Source organism: Arvicola amphibius, chromosome 3 (genome assembly GCF_903992535.2).
Source record: "Arvicola amphibius chromosome 3, mArvAmp1.2, whole genome shotgun sequence".
Taxonomy (NCBI): domain Eukaryota; kingdom Metazoa; phylum Chordata; class Mammalia; order Rodentia; family Cricetidae; genus Arvicola; species Arvicola amphibius.
In genome coordinates, this window is record NC_052049.1 from 187,285,963 (window position 1) to 187,305,118 (window position 19,156).

Here is a 19,156-nt window from a genome sequence, read left to right on the forward strand (position 1 = left end):
TTGGTAAGATTGTGATTTTTACTATGTTAATTCTACCTACCCAAGAGCATGTGAGATCTTTCCACTTTCTGGTGTCTTCTTCACTTTCTTTCTTCAGAGATTTAAAGTTCTTGTCATACAAGTCTTCCACTGATGTAGGTGTGTCTTCTATCTATCTGATGATTTCATTGGTTAATTAATAAAGAAACTGCTTGGCCTGATAGGTTAGAACATAGGTAGGTGGAGTAGACAGAACAGAATGCTGGGAGTGAGGCAGATGCCTCAGGCAATTGCTATGCCTCTCCTCTCTGGGTCAGATACGATGAAGCTCCGGCCCAAGATGGACATACGCTAGAATCTTCCCGGTAAGCCACCACCTCGTGGTGCTACATAGATTATTAGATATGGGTTAAAGCAAGATATGTGAGAATTAGCTAATAAGAGACAGGCAGTGTTTAAATGAATACAATTTGTGTGTTGTTATTTCGGGTTTTAAGCTAGCCGTGCGGGAGCCAGGCAGGACGAAAAGCAGACCTGCCCGCAGCTCATCACTACATTCCACTTGAGATATTTTATGCTATTTGTGGCTATTGTGAAGGGTGATGTTTCTCTGATTTCTTTCTCATCCCATTTATCTTCTGTGTACAGGAGGGCTACTTTTGTTGTTGTTGTTGTTGTTGTTGTTGTTAATCTTGTATCCTGCTTCATTACTGAAAGTGTTTGTGAGTTATAGAAGTTCCTTGGTAGATTTTTTTGGGTTGCTTATGTAAACTATCATATCATCAGCAAATAGTGAGAGTTTGACTTCTTTTCTGATTTGTATCCCCTTGATCTCCTTTTGTTGTCTTATTGCTCTAGCTAGGACCTCAAGAACTATATTGAATAGATATGGAGAGAGTGGACAGCCTTGTCTTGTTTCTGATTTCAGTGGGATCACTGGGAGTTTCTCTCCATTTAATTTGATGTTGGCTGTTGACTTGTTGTATGCTGTCTTCATTATGTTTAGGTATGTTCCCTGTATCCCTGCTCTCTCCAAGACCTTTATCACGAAGGGATGTTGTATTTTGTCGAAAGCTTTTTCAGCAGCTAATGAGATGATCATGTGGTTTTTATTTTTCAGTTTGTTTATATGGTGGATTACGTTGACAGATTTTCGTATGTTAAACCATCCCTGCGTCTCTGGAATGAAGCCAACTTGATCATGGTGGATGATGGTTCTGATGTGTTTTTCGAATCGATTTGCCAGTATTTTATTTATTATTTTTGCATCGATGTTCATGAGATTGGTCTGTAGTTCTCTTTCTTAGTAATGTCTTTATGTGGTTTGGGTATCAGAGTAATTGTAGCCTTATAGAAAGAGTTGGGCAATGTTCTTTCTGTTTCTATTGTGTGGAACTATTTGAGGAGTATTGGCATTAGCTCTTCTTTGAAAGTCTTGTAGAATTCTGAGCTGAAACCATCTGGTCCTGGGCTTTTTTGGTTGGGAGACTTTTGATGACTGTTTCTATTTCTTCAGCAGTTATAGGTCTGTTTAATTTGCTTATCTTGTCTTGATTTAATTTTGGTAAGTGATATTTATCCAGAAAGTTGTCCATTTCCTTTAAGTTTTTCAAATTTGTGGAGTACAGGTTTTCGAAATATGGCCTGATGATACTGGCTTTCCTCCATGTCTGTTGTTATGTTCCCCCTTTTCCATTTCTGATTTTGTTAATTTGGATATTCTCTCTGCCTTTTGGTTAGTTTGGATAAAGGTTTGTCTGTTTTGTTGATTTTCTCGAAGAACCAATTCTTTGTCTCATTGATTCTTTGTATTGTTTATCCTCCCTGCCTGCCATCCCCGCCTATCCTTGCTCCTGTCTCACTATTGGCCATTCAGCTCTTTATTAGACCATCAGGCGTTTTAGACAGGCAAAGAATCACATAGTCACAGAGTTAAACAAATGCAGCCTAAACAAAAGTCACACACCTTAAAATAATATTCTGCAACACTCTTCCTTTTTTCAAGTGGTACACAAAATTAAAAAAGGAATATTAGAAGTGATTATGGGTTACACCACAGATGACAACATCCGTGTCCCTGTCTGGCCCAGCCATATCCCTGAGCTTCAAGTTCACTGAGACACTGTATCTCAAAAACCAACGGTGGAGAGCTAAGGACAAACCCTGAGGACAGCCTGTGTCTTTCCCATGCACACATGCACCAATCAAACATGTGAACACACACACACTAAGAAAACCCATACACGCAACACGTACAGTGATTATAGAAGAACTGTGGTGCTTTTAAATTTTTTTTTGCATTTTTAGAAGAGTTTTAAAAATAATGAGGCCCTGGTTCCACCCCCAGCAACACACAGTGTGTGTGTGTGCGTGTGTGGTGTGTGTGCGTGCGTGTGTGTGTGTGTGTGTGTGCGTGTGTGTGCGCGTGTGTGGTCCTGGTTCCACCCCCAGCAACACAGTGTGTGTGTGTGTGTGTGTGTGTGTGTGTGTGTGTGTGGTCCTGGTTCCACCCCAGCAACACACAGTGTGTGTGCGTGTGTGTGCGTGTGGTTCTGGTTCTACCCCCTGCACCACACAGTGTGTGTGTGTGTGTGTGTGTGTGTGTGCGTGTGTGGTCCTGGTTCCACCCCCTGCACCACACAGTGTGTGTGTGTGTGTGTGTGGTGTCCTGGTTCCACCCCCAGCACTACACAGTGTGTGTGTGTGCGTGTGTGGTGTGTGTGGCCCTGGTTCCACCCCCTGCACCACACAGTGCGTGCGTGTATGTGTGTGGCGTGTGTGGTGTGTGTACGGTGTGTGTATGTATATGATACCACCCGTTCAGTCTGCATAACTATGTCTATGTGTGTTTTCAGGACTGACCACTTGATATCAGATAAAGAGTTGGTGTGCTCTTCTCTGAGGAGGACTGGTTCTCCTGGCCTCTGCATTCCTTAGTGGCCTGGAGCTCTTTGTCCAGGGCTGAGGCCTTGTGGACTTCTCCTCTCCATGTTTGCATGTTTGCATGTTTGCGTGTTTGCATGTTTGCGTGTTTGCATGTCTGCTGAGATCACTGTCTTCAGTTCATGCTTAGGCAGCAGCCATGTTGGTAAGACTTCACGGGTGTAGTATCTGATGCTTCTGGGAGAGACAATGTCATAGCAAACTTTTGTTTATAAAGCTGATTATTGTGTGCATGTGGAGACCGGATGCCAGCCTTGGGGTTGTTCCCCAAAGCCACTCATCCAGTTTCTGAGACAGGATGTGATGGTCATTTTCTCAACTGTCAGAGTCTAGTCTCACCTGGGGGGGAGTTCAGTGACTGTCCAGACAGGGTGACCTGGGGGCGACTGTCCTGTCTCACTGTGGGTGGCCCCTGGGGGCGACTGTCCTGTCTCACTGTGGGTGGCCTGGGGGCGACTGTCCTGTCTTACTGTGGGTGGCCTGGGGGCGACTGTCCTGTCTAACTGTGGGTGGCACCTGGGGGCGACTGTCCTGTCTAACTGTGGGTGGCACCTGGGGGTGACTGTCCTGTCTAACTGTGGGTGGCCCCTGGGGGCAACTGTCCTGTCTAACTGTGGGTGGCACCTGGGGGTGACTGTCCTGTCTAACTGTGGGTGGCCTGGGGGCGACTGTCCTGTCTAACTGTGGGTGGCCTGGGGGCGACTGTCCTGTCTAACTGTGGGTGGCACCTGGGGGCGACTGTCCTGTCTAACTGTGGGTGGCCCCTGGGGGCGACTGTCCTGTCTCACTGTGGGTGGCCTGGGGGCGACTGTCCTGTCTTACTGTGGGTGGCCTGGGGGCGACTGTCCTGTCTAACTGTGGGTGGCACCTGGGGGCGACTGTCCTGTCTAACTGTGGGTGGCACCTGGGGGTGACTGTCCTGTCTGTGGGTGGCCCCTGGGGGCAACTGTCCTGTCTAACTGTGGGTGGCACCTGGGGGTGACTGTCCTGTCTAACTGTGGGTGGCCTGGGGGCGACTGTCCTGTCTAACTGTGGGTGGCCTGGGGGCGACTGTCCTGTCTAACTGTGGGTGGCCTGGGGGCGACTGTCCTATCTAACTGTGGGTGGCCTGGGGGCGACTGTCCTGTGGGTGGCCTGGGGGCGACTGTCCTAACTGTGGGTGGCACCTGGCTTAGGTTTGTATATGAGGACAGCGGAAGCTGGACACGAGGGAAGAAAGCACTGTTTCCTTCTGCTCTTGGCTTCCCTGTGATGATGCACGGAACCTGGAACTGTGGGCTAGGGTCAGCTCTTCCTCCTAACTGGCTTTGTGTTAGAGTATTTCCATGGCAACAGAAAGGTACGGAGGCCATAGGGTCTCTCGCCGGCCTCAGGAGGCTTGGCTGGGCTGCCTGCCTGGGTCTCCCCAGCACCGGGGTTACGAGCCTAAGCTCCACCACGCTTGCCTTTTATACACAGGTCATGGAATCAAACTGAGGTCCTCAGATTTGCAAGGCAAGCACTTTACCCAGCAGGCCGTCAACCCGGCCCATGTATCTTCCTGAAGACAAGAGGGTCATCAAGTAGGCTTTCCTCACTGAGATTATTTTCCTCCTTCAAATAATAAGCATGAAGTCTTCTGCTCAATGAGAAGCTAAATTGAGCAGAAAGGCAACACGAGCCAAGTCACAAACTTCATTTTGTTTTTCAAATTAAGTTATTTTATGTGACAAGTGTTTGCCTGACGCCCGAGAAGGCAGAAGAGGTCCTTGGATCCCTTGAACTGGATTTATAGATGGTTGTGAGCTGCCGTGTAGGTGCTGGGAATTGAACCCAGGTCCTCTGGAAGATCAGCCATTGCTCTTAACCACCAAGCTCGTTTTCTCTGCTCTGTCTTCTTAAACAGCTGCATTACCACGGCTCTGAGACTCAAACCGGCCGAGGAAGAGCTTTGTAATGTGTGACGTACCCACTGTCTGTACTACCGCGTACCTAGCTGTCCTGCTTCATAACGGGAGTTTTACTGCAACTTAAAACCAAGGTTCCTGCTCCACCTCAGCTTTGGGGGTCCAAACTCCAATCTGCTACTCTGTGCCGAGTACCCCCGGAGTCTGAGTAGCTGCATGGAAACAGGACACTGAGCAAAAGCCTGTGTCTGGGTGCTGGGACCCATATCCAGAGCTCGTTTCCCGGGTGCAGACCCTAATGGGGCCCCCGAGAGCCACCACACAGGTGTTGTAAGCACAGATCCAGAGCAGACAGAGACAAACAGCCTGGAGGCATTTTTCAGCAAAGGTTTTAAAGTCTTCCTGATTATTCAGCTTCGTACTCAGGAGCCCCAAAGGATTAAAAGTTCAGTATCTTCAGACTCAAGCCTTGCTTTGATGAAGTTCTGTCTCGTCAACCTGTGATGGGTGGGGTTTTGCTAGCCTCAGCTTCCTCTAGACCCTGGCCATCAGGGGTGCATCATTTTTGGTTCCAGGCAAGTCGAGTCTACCAGCGGAGCTCACGTCTAAAATGTGTTTGCGTCTATGGAGACGTCGGCCATCATAGGTTGACTCTGTCAGAAAACTGTGTTCTGACAAGCCCCAGGAACCCCTGGTTCCGGGTGACCTCCCAGATGGGTGAGATCGACCCTGGCCCTTCACCAGGCCATCAGTACAGCGGACTGAACTGGGACTACACTGTGATTTTCCTCCCAAATTTCTCCATTGTGTTCTCAGCTCGTGTCATAGACTTTTGTTGTTGCTTAATGTTAGCTTTCTTCCCTTCCTCTCTCTTTCGTGCTGGACACTGAACCGAGGGCCTCAAATATGCTAGACAAATACTTCACCACTGAGCCACATCCCAGCCACACAGGGAGGCCACCTGATCTCGGGAATCAGCAGTTTGTCCGGCTGCCTGGGCCCGGCGCCTTATACACTTCCTAGCATTTGACTGATATTCCCACAGTGAACAGTTTGTGTGTGGATCTCTTCCTCCTTACAGAGGTTGAGACAAATCTTCACTAGTACAAGGGGACAGATGTGAGACAAGCTGACTGGCCCACTGGAGAATTGGAGGAAGGTTCAGAGCAGGGGGAGATGGTGGAAGGTGGAGGTTTAGCGGACAGAAATGCAAACCTGAGGAGGGCCGCCGGCAAGGCAGGCAGCAGCCTCTGCTGAGGATGAACTTTTAGTCACCCAGTTACGCTGGAAACAGCCCAGAATACTAGAGACTGACAATGGCTTCAGCATGACCCACTTACAGATAGCTTCCCTCCTTCGTTTCTGCCCCTTGCAGGCGGCTGAGGGGAAAGCTAAGCAGCCTCCGTGAGCCCGGGATTCAGGCACATGCGCAGTGCTGGTTCTTCCTAAACTTACCCAGGTTCGCTGGTCACGTGGCACTCTATCTTACGGCCTGGGCTCGCTCTTTTCTCCTAAACCCAAAGGGCTGTTAGACAGAACATCGTTCTCTCAGTTCTACTGCTTGGTACACGGCACCTTTTACTTCATAAGCCTTTGGCTTTGATTTGCAGCCATGAGTGGGCTGCAGATTTGCTTAGGGACAGAACCGTAACTGTGAATCCCGGGGACTCATCTACAGAAGTGGTTTCCACGACCACTGTGGTCAGGTCCAACTCTCGTCACCAGATGTCGCTGTTGCTCAGACACAGCAGACCCAGCAGTGGCAGAGGGGTTCCAGAACCCCGCAGACAGGTGCTCAGGTCTCTTAAACAAAACAGTGTGTGGGGGGGATTTGCTCATGAGCTGTGCGCATCCTCCACAGTCTTCAAGTTTCTCCACGTTCTGCACACTGTCTAACACAATAAAATGCTGTGTAACCGATGTTACTACGCCACACCTGTAGGAACCCCACAGGAAAAGGAAATCTACACACGCTCTGAACTGACACACACATAAATTTCACATCTGTGGTTGGAGGGATCCATGGACATGGAAAACCACGGAGAGAGGACCACTGGAACTTGACAAATGCAAAACCCCAAGATTTACTCAGATGAATTCAACAAGCATTAACTGAGCAAAAAAAACCAATGCTAAGATCTTTGGGTGAACAAGACCATTGTGTCCAGACAGGTAACTGGGAAGAAAGGCTTCAAACAATCACACCACGCTCCACTAATACCCAACAGCAGGAGAGCTCTCCCTACGGAGAACCAAAGTAGAATGCTGCTTCTCTGCGAGACTTCCAGTCCAGCCCCGGGCTCCGGCCAGCCAGACGCTCCAGCTGCTTCCTCTACCGGCAGCCATATTCGGCTGTGACCTTTAACCCTATACTTACTACAATCACAGTAAGAGCAGCCATGTACTGAGCCGCTCATGCAGGGTGTGCTAGGCAAGCCCCTGTGACTTCCTACTTTCTCTAATTCTAGTTTGTGTCCCCACTTTGGACGAGGAAGACACAACTATTTGGCTCAGAGTGGCAGAAGCATGAGTCCAGGTGTTACTCAATAACAAATTCTCAAAATGCAGAACATCACTAAAGCAGGAAGACAAAAGACAGAACTTTCTCAGGCTTGTTCCAGCCGCAGCTAGACAGGACCACAGAGGCGTGGCTAGTCCACGCTCTCACGGCAATCGTACAGGCACTGATCAGGACTGATCAGGTGCAGCCTGATCCTATTAAATATGGCCACATGGCAGGTCCTCACATCCGTCCGCGTCTGTGGTGCTATTAACCTTCCCTGGACTCTCCTAAAGGGCGATCCCATCTACTCTAAACTAGAACAATGCAAAACTCTGTGGTCAGTCCTACAGGCAGCACAGCAGGAGGAAAGCAGGCTGCTTACTGCCTGCCTCCCAGGCCCAAGTGCCAGTCATGTGACCCAGGCCTGTCTGTGGATAGGGTCTACCCCCAGATCATTAATTTAACAACACTGCATGTTTAAGTTCTTAAGGGGCCAGCAAGAAGGCTCAGCAGGTAAAGGGGCTTGCTACCAAGACTGTGAACCTGCCCACACTCAGGAGAGAACCGATTCCTCAGATTGTCCTGTGACTGCTGCACACATGCATGCACACACACACACACACACACACACACAATAAAAGGGCGCGGGCTGGGGAGATGGCTCAATGCTTAGACCAAGACCTGCTCTTGCAGAGAACCCCAATTCAGTTCCCAGCACAATAGCCTGTAATTCTAGCCCCAGGGACACTCACTGCCTCCAGCCTGGAGGGCACCTGCAGTCGTATGCACACACCTGCGTACATATCCACATCTACACAGTTAAAATAAACATTTCTCAGGGTAGTGTGGGGCACACAGTAGGTGCCAACAGATGCCAACCAATGCTCCGAGCTGAAGATGAAGATGGCGTTTAACTGTCTCCTACCACACGTACAAAGATTCCGTCTTCTAATTTTTGTGCTGCTCCGAGGGAAGAGTCACTTTTCTCTATGCTGAAATAAATACAAGACACCTGGTATGTTCACTCCTTTTAATAACAATACACATGCCACGCTGTCGCTGTGGAATGGAAGTTCAGGCTGGACAGGGTTTACAGTGCACTAAGCATTCCGTATGTTCAGTCCGTGTGTGGTGTCTGGAAAACCACCCACCCACCCCTCTCTTCTCACTTTCGGTTCTTTAATATTTATGATTCTTACAGGGAAAGCAGGACACTGTCCACAAGAAGCTGTGTGTTTCCTTTATCATTTGTGTAAGTATTATCACTTACAGTCCCTATTTCTGCTGGGATGCAGCTCACTGGTACCAGCAACTGCCTAGCCCAAGTGAGGGCTGCATTTAATGCTCAGCGCCACAAAAAAGAAACAAAAATACCTCTATTTCAGTATGATGTTTAAGCACTATTCTATTACAGAGCGGCAAAAATATAACTTTGCAATTATAAAATATAAAGTGGAACCCCAATTAACTATGTTTGTAAGTATGATTCTAGTTAACTATGTTTGTAAGTATGATTCTAGTTAACTATGTTTGTAAGTATGATTCTAATTAACTATGTTTATAAGTATGATTCTAATAAACACTGCTTCTCTGCAGCTGCCATCAGCTTTCCGGGTTGTGTATACACACACACACACACACACACACACACACACACACCCTCCTACCCTCCTGTCCCTCACTCGGTCGTAGGGGGCTCTATAAGTCAGTTATTTTTCATGCACTTTTTGGAAAGTGTTTTTAGACACCAACAAACCTTAAAACCCTAAGTTTTAAAGACAGCCCACAGGCAGACAAAAAAGGTTGAATGAACTGGGGCAGACATGCTTCCTCCTGACATCTTCCAAAGCAAGGCCTGCTCTGAGGCACTGTGTATCTGACTGTCCGCTGTCCCCCTAAAAACTTTACCATAAGGGTGCAAGGAGAACACTGTTACCAACTGCATTCAGGCAACAGGTTTCTGTTGTGTTAACTTGACTCCCCCAAGTGACCTAGTTAGAGAAGTCACTGACAATCTGGCCACCAGGTACACTAAGCTGGCAAGGAAGTAAGCCAATATTCAATACTGTGTCATTGTCTAAACCCACATTATTTATTGTGACACAAACATGTAACCTCAATATGAGACGTCTAAGTAAAGCAAGCACTTCCCAGTCAAGGCGGCAGCTCATCTTCTACGGCTTAGGCTTGGCCCAGAATTCCTTATACATGGAATAACCCATACCTGCAGAAAAGGGAGAGAAGTGTCAATACATCTCCTTCAGCATTTAGAAGACACACAACAGTCCACAGGACAGCTACATGCGACAGCCTGTCAGGAGGTGGACACCAGAGGCACACACTCCGGCTTCCTTGCATTCAGCCCTAAAACTCTGTAACTTCCTAGGCTGGGTAGGGCCAGTGTGAGCAGCTCACGTATTCCAGGATTCTGATCAACAGTGTTTGCCTGGCATTCTGTTTGTTTTGCTTTCTTTGGTTTTTCAGACAAGGTTTCTCTGTGTAGCTCTGGCTGCCCTGGAACTCACACTGTAGACCAGGCTGGCCTCAAACTCACAGAGATCCACCTACCTCTGCCTCCCTGAGTGCTGGGATTAAAGGCATGTGCCACCACTGACCAGCTTGCCTGGCGATTTTAAAACAGCCACCATACAGTAGCAGATGAAGTCAGTAAGTCACGACGCCAGTAAAAGCCCATACATCTTAGAATCTTTTCTACTTTCCAAAACGCATGGCAGCAATCACATTCTCCTCAGGACACTGTTGCTGCCATCCTGTATTCAGACGGCAATGAACTAACAAGGGTTTACCTCAGCAGGTAAAACTGCACCGCTGCTCCAATTATTCCGCCACAGGAAAATGAGTAGCAGGCATTTCCAGACTGCTTCAGGATCAGGGAAAGGGTTTACCTTGCTTTGTAAAGAAAAGCATCAAAGAGAGGCACATATCAGAAGTCCTGTTGGACTTACCAAGAGTCATAGCTCCAACAACAAAGCCCTGGGCGGCCACACGCATGTGGATCAAGTGGATGGACATCTTTGTATTTCCCCTGTTCTTCAGTTTGTACAGTCCGTAGGCAACAATTGCTGCAAACCCTGCCATTCCTGCAGAACAAAGTCACACTCGCGTTAGTAGCATGGCAGCGGGACAATTTCTGCTACTTTTGTAAGGATACTTTATCAGCTCATTAATTAACACACAAAGCTTTCAGTCTTTTTTGCTTCACAAGCCCAAATCTAGAATTCATAGCAGACAGCAGCAATCTAAATAGGATCTTCTTGGGTCTTTTGCTTTTCTGAAACAGCATCTCATTGTGCAGCCCTGGCTGGCCTTGAATTTGCTCTGAACATAAAATGACCACGAATCTGAGCCTCCTGTCCCTACATTCCAAGTGCTGGGTTCTAAGCCATAATGCCCGGCTAAGGACCACTTCTGATAAACCTGTGGGTTTGTGGACTAAGTAGACAGATTTAGGACCAACAGAAGGGCAGCGAGATGTCTCAGCGCCTGCTGCGAAGCAGGAAGACAAGAACAATCCCTGGAATCCAAGTTTTTTTTTTTTTTTTTTTCCCCAAGTCAGATATTCGATGGACATCTGTAATTATAGCAGTGTTCCTACGGACAGATGTGAGGTGGAGACAGGGCCACACAGGAGGTCATGGGCCAGCTGGCCTGGAGTATGTAGTACAGAGAAAACAAGAGAGCTGCCTCAATGGGGTTGAAAGAGAGAACAGACCCCAGAAAGTTGTTTTCTGACCAACACTTGAGCACTGTGGCACATATATACACAGACAATAATAAAAAAATAAAATCTTAATTTAAAATAGACCATACATTGTCTTAAATGTCTGGGAAGTTTTGACAAAACACAATCACGCATTAGGCCACAGAAAATTGAACTTCAAAATGGCTCCCTCTTAGACTGCATAACCTAAAACTGGAACTCAGTCATCAATACAGAGTGGGCAACAAACAAATGCACACTACAGAGGTTGAGCTGGTGACTGGGCTTGGATGATAAAACAGAAAGAAAGAAACCAGGAAATAACCGTGTTAGCACTGGAAAGGAGAAAACAAAAGACAGAGCTCTTAAATGATTTGTGAGACCTGAGAAGGGAAATTCAGGGTGGGGCACCCACCATCTGCAGGCAGTGGTGTCCTTACCGACTTCTTAGACATTCCCGGGGCCCCCCAGATGTCTAATGATGGACCAATGAAGTAACCGCCCACTCAGCTTCAGCATGAACGTTTGTTCCTTCTAGAGCAGTGGTTCTGACCTCCCCCCACCCATGCTGCAACCCAGTTCCTCATGTTGTGGTGACCCCGACCATAAATTTATTTCCATTGCTACTTCCTAACTATAATTTTGCTAGTTATGAACTGTAATGTAAATATCTGTGTCTTCCCATGGTCTTAGGTGACCCCTGAAGGGGTCACGAGTCTGAATTGAGGTACTGCCCAGATCAGAGTGACCTGTGGTCATGCCTGTGAGATACTATTTTGATTGACAGTGGGAGGACCCAGTCCGCTGTGGATGGCCCAGGGCAGATAAGCAGGTGGTTGGACACGTGCCTGGGAGTGAGGCAGCAAGCAGTATCCCTCCTAGTTTCTGCTTCCAGTTCCTGCCCTGACTCCCCTAGGTGATGGACTGCCATCTGGCAGTTTAAGACAAAATAACTGTTCCTTTCTTCCTTTTGATGCTCTTGGCAATGGATTTTACCATAGCAACAGCCATATAACTAGGACAGTAATCTTTTCTCTATTTGGTCTAGCTGTTTCTCATTTGATTTTCTTGTATTCCCTATGCAGGTCATTTTATCACCCACAGACCAATAGGGTTTCTTCCTGAAGTATGCACACAGCTTCTTTCCTGCCCTACGCAAAGTGTCCAGGATCTCCAGGCAACAACAGCAGAGTTCACCAGGATCCCTGACCCTGAACATGTCTAGTGTTTGAATACGAAATATAATTTGTATCTGCTTTAAGTGAATAAATTATTCCAATTTTCTGATTTTGGAATTTCCATTGGTGATCGTATTGCTGTTTCATGAGCTGCACGGCCTCCAGGGGCAGGGCACGCCTGTGACCGACCTCAGAACAACCTGAATGCCAGCGTGTGGCAGCTTTGCCCATGCTGTCACACAGCCCTGAAGGATGCAATGTCCTCAAGGAGGAGACACTGTAGCGTACACTTGGTTTGCCCTGGACTTCATGGCAGGCGACTTTGTTGACTTTCACCTCTGCCCTTCCAGTGTCGTGAACCTCAACACCATTACAGCGCTTTTGTTTTGAGCCCTGGAAAACCTCGGAGTCAGAGGTGGTCCTGGGATCCGACCAGCACGAGTCACCGAGACAACAGTCATTCACACAAACCCGAGCCCACGAGCTTTTGGGATGAGCTCTTAGGATGCTGGCCTTATCACACTTCAACAAAATAAGAAAAAGGTATTTCAGGATCCACTCAGTATTCAAATTTACCATAGTTCCATTGCTTTAGGCTCACGGCAGACTGATCATCAGCGCCAGCCACTTACCAATGGGGACAAATGGTGTCTCCTTAGCTTTCCGAATAAACTTAGACCCCTGACCTTCATCATACGAAGAAAGGGAAAGGTCCGTGTTGGTCGACATCGTGATTTCTTCAAGAGTCTTCCTGAAAGAGAATTGTTCGAGGTTCTCAATTAAAAGCAGCTAGCACATCACCACCTGGAACCACTCTGCTCCGTCCCTGTGGCGTCCGCTGTGAACCTGGAAACTAGCCTTAAACTTTCACACTGAAGAGAACTGTGCACCTTTATCACCCGAACCGATGTTCTTTTAAAACACTTGTGCGGGGGTGTGTCTGCGAGTGTCCTTGATGGACATCTAGCAGGCAGCTGATCCGCCTTCTTTCCCACACCTTCCCAGTGCCCCAAGCCTTCCTCTTTACAAGTCCTCTTCCTGTTACAACATTGCTTTCCGGGGCTCCCAGAGAGGGCCAAGATGAGCTTAGCAGTTAGGTGAATACAAGGGCAGAACAAAAATAACAAAATGTAACAAAAGATAACAAAAACCAACTCATTTCCACCACCACCGGGCAAAGGCCCCCCTACAATCATCCCTCACACAGAGTTCACCGACTTTTCATCGCGGTGCAGCGACTGATCCATCCCATCTTTATCGTGTGATTCTTTACTGAACAATTTTGAGCTGCCTGCCTGTAATCCTGACCCACAGGTTCAATAGAGGAGGCAAACACGGCTCACAGTACACAGACCTCCCACTGGCACCAATTGCTGCCCATAGCACTTACAATCCTGGACTCTCCACGGGCAGTGCATTGCCTTCAGGACAAGGGCAACAAGATTGCTCTTCCTGAGGGTTAAATGGCAGCAAAGTCTCAAAGAAAATCCAACTCTAAAGCAGGAATGTCTGTTTTGAAAGTGAGCTCTATCTCCCTACAGAGTCAATACTGCCGTCCAACAGAGAAGAGCTAGCTACACACAATATTCAGAAGAGAACTGCCCTTTTTTTTTGTACTCCATTACTTCCTGACGCAATAAATCTCACTAAGCTTTTGTATATACAAGGTTCAGTAAGCTCAAGGTTCAGGACTCTCACTATATTTGCAAAAACAAATACTGACTAGGTGTGGTGGCACACAGTTGTGATACCAACAGTCTGAAGGGGAAGGAGCTTGAGTTCCAGGCCAGCCTGGGCTACTAGGAGATGATACCCTCTCATCTCAAAGAAAGCAAAACAAATAAAAACCTTCAAATAGGCTACAGAAGGTATCCTGACTCGAAGAAAAACATAAATAGAAATCCAAATGCTAACACTGAAATAACCGATGGCTCAAAAAACAGATCATTTTTTAAAAAGGAATGGGCAGAATGTATTTAATTGCCAATAACATAATCCATATTGAACTACAGTAAACTATCTTAGCTAGAACAGATTTGAGGTTTCATAAACACCTAGGACCTCAAGAACCGCATGAATGGGCTCTATGGAGGGACGACACACTGCATTCAGGCCTTCAGATTGGTCCCCCAGAGCTACCTATCTGAAGGCTGACCAGTACTCAAGAGGCAGGGGCAGGTGGGTCTCTTCGCATTCCAGTTCAGCCAGAGCTATACAATAGACCCTATCTCAAAAATACAAAAATAAAACAAACCTCCCTTTGCCCTTAAGCCTCCTGAACTCATCATGTGAGGTTATCTCCAGAAGTGGTGTGTGATGGATCACCTCTTGGCACGCATGAAGCTGAGGGTGAGATCCCCAGCACCTTCAGACAAACAACCAACCAACCAACAATCATAAATAAGGAAACAAACCACAGTGGTATCTTTCCCCCATTTCCTATGAGGATGAGGGTAACTGCCCAGTGGGTTCATGGAGCAACAGGCTCTTCTTTCACGAGGGAGAGACAACCGCCTCTTTTCTGTACAGAAAAGCCAGCAGGCACGGGTTCTTTCCATCCATCACCTGCGATTATCAGGTGACTCTCAGGCTACAGACTCTCAGGCTAGCATGGGCAGGGCACTTGACCTCACTTCCAGAATGCTGCCTCTGCAGTTAAGACTTGGGCACACCAAGTGGCCATTATTTGTTTTAGGGGCACTAGTGATGACCAGAGAGGAGGTGTTACACACCCTATAATCTCAGCACTCAGAGGAGGATCATGAATTCAAAGCTAGCTTAAGCTATGTAGCAACATGCTGTTTCAAGACAACAAAATAATGAAATCAAGTTTACAAAAGACATCCACCAGGCATGATTGGACAGATACCTGGCAGGGAGCTGAAGATAGGCTTAGAGCTCAAAGAAAGTCGTGTTGATGGGACTGTAGTTACGTGACCTACGTGACAGGCATTTGCCCCAATGCATTAGCATGCATTTGTGCCAATTGTATATGTGTTTGGCTACCAGGAGGGGCTACACAAAGATGAAATAACTGAACAGTTGTGTGTGGTGGCACTTGTTATAATCTCGGCCTCAGACTAAGGAGGCAGGAGATCTCAAGTCTGAAGCTTCCCTGGGCTATACAGCAAAACCATGACTAAAAAAAGAAAAAAGAAAGAAGAAATAACTAATGACATTTTTTTGATTCAGGAATATTAATGAGCACATTTTAGGACACAATTAGAAGAAATAGGAGCACTTAAAGTCCAACACATACCAGAAATGTACATTCAAATTAGACCTTCACATCATCTTAAAAATGATGTAACTTTAATGTAATCGGTCTAAATAGAAAACGCTTTTTGAATACGTAATTTTGATAATTACCTTATCACCTGGAGATTTCCCGAGTATTCATGAATTACCACCACGTAAACGAAGAGGAAACAATACCCTTTAAAGTTCCAGGGTCAATACGCTCAAATCATACTCTGAGTAAGAAATGAGTTCAATGATGATCGATATGCTCCTTTCACGGGTGGCAGAGCCAGGTTTGGAGGGCCATGTGAGTTGGTCCACACTAGGAGTTCACCTCTGGAAAGGCTCTCCCCATACAGCCCACGGCTTTCAGATTGACAATATATTTATGGCTAAACCAACACTTATGTTACAGGCGCAAATTTGAACTGGAAATACAATAGTCCATTCCTAACAGAGCCCCAATACGGTCTCTGAAGGGTAAACACTGTGTAAGTTATACCTAAAGTGAAATGGAATCTTTCTTCAGTGACTTAAATTATCTAACAATTCCAATTTTGGAGAGACTTTCCCCCCCCACACTAGATTTTCTTTTACTATCTCACTCACCCAGAGACTGACCTATATCTGTCGGGAAGCAGAACATTATTTTTATTTTTACATCACCAATAACTAGATATTCAAATCTATTTATTCTGTAAGGTCAGGTATGATTACTGACAGCCTTTTTCCAAATGCATGGCAACCTAGTAGAGGTAAAATGAGAGAATGGCTGAGCGTCAGGTGATGCAACAGCCGGAGACCCTTCCCAGGCTGTCCCTTTGATCCCAAGAACTATGATCTAAAACAATGGTTTCAAATTCTGATTTTACATCAGTCACCTGTCAGCTTGTGCAAAATGGCTGCCAAGGCGCCAGCCTGGAGATGCTGATTCAAACTGACCAGGGGCAGGACACACAGTATTTATGTTTTAAGGAGCCCTTTCAAGCATCACTGCTGTACAGAAGACGGAAAGAGGATCCCCTAGCTCACTCCAGGGACACCGAGAACCACTTGAACCCGTCAGAATTTGCAAACGAACTGTCAAGCGGCAGGGTGCCTCGGTACTTCCGGATAACACTCTCGGGGAGGGGGCTGCTCTCCACCCCGAGAATACGCGAGGAAATCGGGCAACACTGTTGAACCACCCGGGCTGCCGGCAAATCCGGCGGAGCGTCTGTGATCTCGACGCCACGTCCCCTGGTCAGGAGCATTCGCATCCGCCACAGCCTTCTTCCTAGGTGACACAGGGTCACCTAAGGTCGGCGCTAACCCCGGGTGACGCACCGGGAAGGCCAGGCACCTCGCGTCCCACCCTGCTCGTGACCTTGGCCCGCCTCCGTGGCCGGTTCGATCGCGCTGCTCCCTCCTCGTCCGCCGCTGCTCCAGGGACCCCCGAAGCTGGCACCAGCCCAGTCCCCGTCTCAGATGGTTCCCTCGGCCGCGATCCGCTCCAAAGCTCGGGCCTCGGTCCCCACATCCCCGGGCGACAGGACCCGGGTGCCCCCGCCGCCCCCGCGCCCCACGGCTTGCAGACCCCTGCTCCCGACCCTCCCGAGCACCCTCCGTTCTCCCGGCCCGGCCCGGCTCACTCACAGAGACACGGCGTCCCCTGCAGTCCCGCCGGCTCCTAGCCGCCACCCCGAGTGCGAGCACACCACCTCCGTCGGCTCCGGCCACCGCTCGCCCCAGCCAATCAGAAGCCAGCAGCAGGCTCGCCGGGTCCCGCGGGCTCAACTTTACGTGCGAGGGCGCGGGGGGCGTGGCCAGGCAGAGCGAGGCGTCGATTGGCTGGGGCGCCGGGGCTCGTCGGCCGGCATCGTCGCACGCTCTTCGTGTCAGACGTGAGGCCCGGGCGGCCCGGTTGGCCCGGTTGGCCCGGGCGGGCGCTGGCTCGGCTTCCCGGTCGCCTCCCATCTCTCACGACTCGCTCGCCCGGCTCCGCGGACGCCGCGCACGCGCAGGCTCGCCCAGCTTGCTAAGTCCGGCGCGGGAGCATGCGCCGTCGGGTCTCCTTTGGGGACCCTCCCTGGAGCTGGTGGAGGACGGGGAGCTGTGACCTCACCCGGGCCGGAGGAGGAGTCTCCCGGGCAGCCGGCTTCCGGGGCGGGGGCGTCCGTCCGTCCGTCCGAGCCCGAGGCAGTGTGTCCGAGTTAGTGGGGCGGGACGTGGCGACCTCTCCAGAGGCGCCGGCCGTTCGTAGGGACCCAACGCTTGGTGACTTGGGACAGGAGCGAACGCCTGTGCCTCCCGGGTGGGGCGCCCATCACAGACCAAAGACAGATTCCCTCACCGGAGCCCGCGCCCCGGTGAGCTGCGAGCCCATCCCGTCGGCTCCTGACAGCTGCCTGCCTGGAGCGCCCTCCCCGGCCTGAGGCTGCCCTGTGTTTACTGATTAAACTGGGAGGGACCTGGTGAATCTTGGAACTTGCTGAGCTTTTTATACCTCGGTGTTTCTTTTCTTTTTAAACTGATTTTATCACGTTTATTCATTTGTGTGATCGGTTGCTGAGGTCAGAGGACAACCTTTGCCGGTCGTCTCTTTCTACTGAATAGATCCTGGGCGTAGAACTCCGATTGTCGCATTTGGTGACCCTTACCTAACGAACCGTCTTGTTGGGGCCCTCAGAAAGTTTCTTGAATCTCCTGAACGTTGACGTTCCAATACTTCCGTAATCTTGTGAGCCACCCTTCAGTAACTACACGACAGACTTGAAGAATATTTACATTTTTATTTGTTGTGGGGAAGGGCGCATGTGCTATGACAAATGTGTGCAGGTCAGAGGACAGCTTGAAGGAGTCTGTCCTCTCCTTTGACCGTGGCCCCAGGAATCTAACTCAGGTTAAAAATTATTTAAGTTATATGTAGAAAACCTTTCATGCTATGTATGATAAAAACTCCATACCTTGGGGGTGGAGAGTTGGCTCAGTGGTTAAGAACTTCCAGCACTTGGGAGGCAGAGGCAGCCCGAGCTCTTGAGTTCAAGGCTAGCCTGGTCTACAGAGGGAGTTCCAGGACAGCCATTGCTACATAGAGAAACCCTGTCTGAAAAACCAACCAACCAACAAAACACCTGTTACTCTTGCAGAGGACAGGTTCAGTTCCCGACACCCGCCTGTCCATAACTCCAGTCCCAGTGGAACCAATGCCCTCTTCTGACCCCTACAGACACCAGGCATGTACATATGATGCACATACATACATGCAGGTGAAGGGCTTATGCAATAAAGTAAATCTTAAAAATAAACCCTCCCTACCTTTATGTGGCAGCTTTCTCTCCTTGAAGGCAGGCAGGCTTTTGGTACAGGTGCCCTGAACACAGTTTGGCTGAGTAGGAATCAACCATCGTAATTAACCGCGGCAAAAAGACCTAACTGTAGAGAAAGCTGGCCTTGCTCTTGGTTCCCCTACTTGGGTGTAGAAAAGTAGCCTTGAAGCCTGGTGGTGGTGTCACATGCCTTTAATCCCAGCACTCGGGAGGCAGAGGCAGGCAGATCTCTGTGAGTTTGAGGTCAGCCTGGTCTACAAGAGCGAGTTCCAGGACAGGCCTCAAAGCTACAGGAAAACCCCTGTCTTGAAAAACAAACAACAAATAAAAGAAAAGTAGCCTTGAGGTTATACCTTGCCTGGGACGCTTCCATTTTGTACACTAACACTTTGTTCCAT

General features: G+C 48.6%; 1 protein-coding gene across 1 annotated transcript; it reads right to left on the bottom strand.

Moving 5' to 3' along the window:
• Positions 1-9,381: 9,381 nt before the first annotated feature.
• On the bottom strand, positions 9,382-17,242 carry Higd1a (HIG1 hypoxia inducible domain family member 1A). Its single transcript, XM_038324076.2, has 4 exons — positions 17,086-17,242; positions 12,843-12,961; positions 10,278-10,412; positions 9,382-9,535 (listed from the first exon to the last, which is right to left on the bottom strand). The coding sequence occupies exons 2-4, from the start codon at positions 12,937-12,939 to the stop codon at positions 9,486-9,488; spliced, it is 282 nt and encodes a 93-aa protein (XP_038180004.1). The 5' UTR covers positions 12,940-12,961; positions 17,086-17,242; the 3' UTR covers positions 9,382-9,485.
• Between the last annotated feature and the right edge of the window lie 1,914 nt (positions 17,243-19,156).